The sequence below is a fragment of the Symphodus melops genome (genome assembly GCF_947650265.1).
Source record: "Symphodus melops genome assembly, chromosome: 11".
Lineage (NCBI taxonomy): Eukaryota > Metazoa > Chordata > Actinopteri > Labriformes > Labridae > Symphodus > Symphodus melops.
Genome location: NC_136701.1, coordinates 26110604 through 26115603, shown reverse-complemented (window position 1 = coordinate 26115603; position 5000 = coordinate 26110604). Strand labels below are relative to the sequence as shown.

Genomic DNA, 5000 nt, shown 5'->3' with positions numbered 1-5000 from the left:
AGACAGCGGACAGGTAGGGTCGAACACGCCGCGAGCTCGTTCTTTAATGAACGATGGAACATCCTTTAAGTGTGTGTGTGTGTGTGTGTGTGTGTGTGTGTGTGTGTGTGTGTGTGTGTGTGTGTGTGTGTGTGTGTGTGTGTGTGTGTGTGTGTGTGTGTGTGTGTGTGTGTGTGTGTGTGTGTGTGTGTGTGTGTGTGTGTGTGTGTGTGTGTGTGTGTGTGTGTGTGTGTGTGTGTAGGCCACACACTTCCAGGTGGTGTTTGCTGCGGCTCAGATGATTGGCTGGTATGACCCCAAGGTGACCCGGGTGGAGCACGCAGGATTTGGAGTGGTGCTGGGAGAGGACAAGTATGTCACTCACACACACACACACACACACACACGATGAACTCTTTGTCTTTCTTCTGATTCTTCGTGTTTCCTGAAAAGCAGAAGACATCCAGTGTCCTCATCAAGTGTCCTTGTGGTGTTCCCTTTGCAGGAAGAAGTTTAAGACTCGGTCTGGAGAGACGGTGAGGCTGATGGACCTGCTGGACGAGGGGCTGAAGAGGTCCATGGACAAACTGAAGGAGAAGGAGAGAGACAAGGTGAGAGAGGCCACGCCTCCCGCTCGCCGACTGACTCGCTGCTGGTCAGGACTGAATCCATGACTCCGTCTTAAAAGTCCAACCCAGCTGGAGTCCTTCTTGGCGTGTTCCACTCGTCTTCACTTCGTGTCCTGTGTTTGATCCGTTTAGTCCGGTTCTGTCCAATCAGCTCATTATTTCTGCTCTGCGCTCGCCGTCAGCTGGAGCCGCCTGACGAGCCCCCCCCCCCCCTCTACATCCTGGTCATCAGTCTCTGTCCTCGTCACTCGCAGCTTTGCATGGAAATAAAAACAAAAGGAGCGGGCGCTGGCCTGGTTCCGTCTCATGTGGATCCAGTTGGGCTCACGTCGGTGGTGTGAGCAGGATGACAGAACACTCTCTGGTCCGGCTCGCTGTCTGGGTCGGCGCCCACGTTGACCATCTGCTAACACGGCCTCATTAAAACAAGCCCCGCCCCCGGCCTCCGTGCACTTCAGTGTTTCTGAAGCTTGTCGTCTCGTTCACTCGCACGCCGCCCAGCTGTCCCGGACCGTGCTGACGCGTGACTGCACGCCACACTGGGTTCAAGCACGGGGACCTCAGTACATACTTAGGCTGTGGCCCAGTGGACGGCATCGTCTCTTGAAGGTCGGGGGTTTGATCCCCACTTTTTTAGGTCCAATGTGCACACGCACACACACACACACACACAGACACACACACACACACACACACACACACACACACACTGACTTGCAGAGGTGTGTGTGTGCAGGTCCTGACCCCGGAGGAGCTGGCTAAAGCTCAGAGGTCGGTGGCTTTCGGCTGCATTAAATACGCCGACCTCTCCCACAACCGCATCAACGACTACGTGTTCTCCTTCGACAAGATGCTGGACGACCGCGGCAACACGGCGGCGTACCTGCTCTACGCCTTCACCCGCATCAGGTGAGTTCCCAGCAGACACATGGCACATGTGCTTCCCTGAGTGTCCACTAGAGGCTGGCTGTCTGGCCTGAGAGGATTTAATGATCCGACCTCAGAGGGGGGGGGGGGGGGGTTACCTGAGCTGTATCAACGAGCTGTCTTCCTATAGGTCCATCGCTCGTCTGGCCAACATCGACGAGGCGACCTTGAAGAAAGCTGCAGAGACCTCTGAGGTGGTGCTGGACCACGAGAAGGAGTGGAAGCTGGGGAAGTGCATCCTCCGCTTCCCCGAGATCCTGCAGAAGATCCTGGACGACCTTCTGCTGCACACGCTCTGCGACTACCTGTACGAGCTCGCCACCACCTTCACCGAGTTCTACGACAGCTGCTACTGCGTGGAGAAGGACCGACAGACAGGTACGCCCCGGCTTTAGGGGAGTCAGGACACGCGGAGGTCAAAAGGTCAAGAAGACGATAAAGAGCAGACGTTTGTTCTGTCGCTGTGTTAGCGCTCTGTTAGCGCTCTGTTAGCGCTCTGTTAGCTAATGTTCCGTTAGCACAGCGCCAGTACACTGTGTGTGTGTGTGTGTGTGTGTGTGTGTGTGTGTGTGTGTGTGTGTGTGTGTGTGTGTGTGTGTGTGTGTGTGTGTGTGTGTGTGTGTGTGTGTGTGTGTGTGTGTGTGTGTGTGTGTGTGTGTGTGTGTGTGTGTGTGTGTGTGTGTGTGTGTGTGTGTGTGTGTGTGTGTGTGTGTGTGTGTGTGTGTGTGTGTGTGTGTGTGTGTGACCTCCGACCCCGCCTCTCTGACCCGAAATAAACAGACTTCCTGTGTTGGTGTCTCTTGTCTAACTTCACTGTGAGACATTTGATATAACGTGTGTGTGTGTCTCTGTGTGTGTGTGTGTGTGTCTCTCTGTGTGTGTCTCTGTGTGTGTGTGTGTGTCTCTCTGTGTGTGTCTCTCTGTGTGTGTCTCTGTGTGTGTGTGTGTCTCTGTGTGTGTCTCTGTGTGTGTGTGTGTCTCTGTGTGTGTCTCTGTGTGTGTCTCTGTGTGTGTCTCTGTGTGTGTGTGTGTGTCTCTCTGTGTGTGTGTGTGTGTGTGTGTCTCTGTGTGTCTCTGTGTGTGTGTGTCTCTGTGTGTGTGTGTCTCTCTGTGTGTGTGTGTGTGTGTGTGTGTGTGTGTGTGTGTGTGTGTGTGTGTCTCTGTGTGTGTGTCTCTGTGTGTGTGTCTCTGTGTGTGTGTCTCTGTGTGTGTGTGTGTCTGTGTGTGTGTGTGTGTCTCTGTGTGTGTGTGTGTGTGTGTGTGTGTGTGTAGGAGAGGTGCTGAAGGTGAACATGTGGAGGATGCTGCTCTGTGAGGCCACGGCGACCATCATGGCGAAAGGCTTCGACATCCTGGGCATCGTGCCCGTCCAGAGGATGTGATGTCACAGGGAGAAGACCCGCCTCTCTGATGACTTTCCCGCTCTCATCACCAGAGATGATTCTACGACGTCCCAGCATCCCGAGCTTCTCCTGTATCATTTTTAATAAAGAACCAATCGCTACCCTGTGTCAGCTGTCAATCATTCTCACCTCTCTCTCTCTCTGACGGACGGGCGAGTGTCGACTCCAGCTGTTGTCACACTATGTTTAGCTCCGCCCCTCGAATCTCAAAGTGTCCTGTCCCAGGACGTAGAGCACAAAGTAAAGTGAACACGGTGGCGTGTTTGAGACCACGTCACCATAGAGACGGAGGGGCGGGGCCTTTTTAAGGCCGCAGGTTCAAGTCCTGATGTGGACCAAAATATGGAAGTTGGTCTGGTCGCTGGAGAGGTGTCAGACCACTTCCTCGAGCACTGCCGGGGTGCCCTTGAGCAAAGCAGCAAATCCCACAATAAAATCAGTACTGTTCTTCATGAAACGGCCTCATCCTTCAGAATAAAAGCTCGATGGACTCTTTGATAAAAGTGGATTTATTCTGAGGTTTTACTGTCTTCAGCTGTGATCGAGATAAACTACGTTAGCTGAGATCGCCACTTGTGAATTTTGACATTTTTACACAAACTTAAAATGGCGGTTGCTAACTGAGTGGTTGTCATGGAGATGTTAAATGTCATCACAACGGGAACTCTCTCACTAATCCTCTCATGTGAGGTTCATCAGTTCTTAAGCTAACGTTTAGCTAGCTTGTTAAACCGCTGATTAGATTGATGAAGCATAACGGTCACTTCAAATATCAACCTGAACCTGAAGAAGTGAAGCTCAGGGTTAAATCACCTGACCTGACCTTTGACCCCAGGTTAGTTCCTGGTGTTTAGGCTCCATGATGAAGGAACAGATTGTGAGCGAGACGCCGCAGAGCTGCTGGTTTTTATCGTTAGCATGAATAATTCCTACTTTTTATCTGATGAGTCGATCCGATCTGTAACTCAGACTGAGGAGAGAGGAAGTGAGCACGCTGCCAGCTTCTCTGCAGCAGCGCCGTGAGTGTGGCGCCTCGTCTCTGCCACGCCCCCTCTGACATCACAGCCAGCTCTGCTTGGCATCAAGTGGAAGAAACGAGAGGAGACGAGAGATCAACATTTTAATGAAGTGTTTTCAGCTCGCACACGAGGACATTAACCACTCATCGCTTTCTACACGTGGCCATAAATCATGTGTAAGGGGGCGTGGCGAGCACGCCGCGCTGCCATGACACATGCAGGACGAGCAGAACTGAAACGCCACGCTCAGTGACGTGAACACAGAATAAACACAACGCGTCTGCTCCCCCGCTGCGTCGCTCGTCCTGTGACGGGGAGAGGTGTCAGGGCGCCGTTCGTCTGGATCACTGTCTGCTTCCTGACGTCTCTCCGTCCTCGTCTGCTGCGGCGTGTTTCTCCTGACACGAGGAAGATGTTCTCATCATCCTCCCGTCACGTCCTGCTCCGTCTCGGCCCTTTCATCAAAACGTCCTCTGGCACAGCTCGCCACGGTCGGCGTTTATTTGAGTGAGGAGCGTATCGGGCGCAGTGAGGGAGCGCAGAGGTGCAAAAGAGCGAGCACACAAAAGGAAACCAGCGAGGGAGGCGGGCGGCGTCACAGGTGACCTTCAGTGCTCCAGTTCCACTGTGAAAAAGCGTCTGCAGCCGCCGCTGGTCAGTTCACGATGAGTCGAACATCCGTATGTCCTCGTCTGCCCTCGTTCATATTTCAGTCTCTTTGAGCGCCGCTTTGAACGAGTCCCTGATGGCGGTGAGACCGGACGCCAGAAGATGTCCGCTCACCCGGCTGTGCCACTCCTGCGAGCGTCCTCTGAAAGACAAACAGACGTTAGAGCTCAGAGACGTTTGACAGGAAGTCTTCAGCTCCACTTTTCCTGACAGCGAGGAATGAAAGAAGGCGACGGCGAGTCGCTGGTGGAGGAAGAACCCTCACTGAGGAGAAGCTTCGGAGACAGGATGTCGTTTCCTCACATGCAGCTCGTTAAGAGCACGCCGACAGAACCGAAGAAGAACCTGAGGAACGAACACTTCAAACACCTGCA

General features: G+C 53.4%; 1 protein-coding gene across 2 annotated transcripts in view; it reads left to right on the top strand.

Moving 5' to 3' along the window:
- Positions 1-3037, top strand: part of rars1 (arginyl-tRNA synthetase 1) — a 10549-nt gene extending 7512 nt beyond the window's left edge. For both annotated transcript variants that reach the window (XM_079355816.1, XM_079355817.1), the window contains exons 10-15: positions 1-13; positions 242-351; positions 485-590; positions 1345-1517; positions 1666-1913; positions 2808-3037. The exon at positions 1-13 is cut by the window's left edge and continues 166 nt beyond it. In XM_079355816.1, coding sequence (XP_079211942.1) covers positions 1-13; positions 242-351; positions 485-590; positions 1345-1517; positions 1666-1913; positions 2808-2917 — 760 coding nt within the window. In that variant the 3' untranslated portion in view covers positions 2918-3037. The remainder of the gene's footprint in view (positions 14-241; positions 352-484; positions 591-1344; positions 1518-1665; positions 1914-2807) is intronic.
- Positions 3038-5000: the final 1963 nt, after the last annotated feature.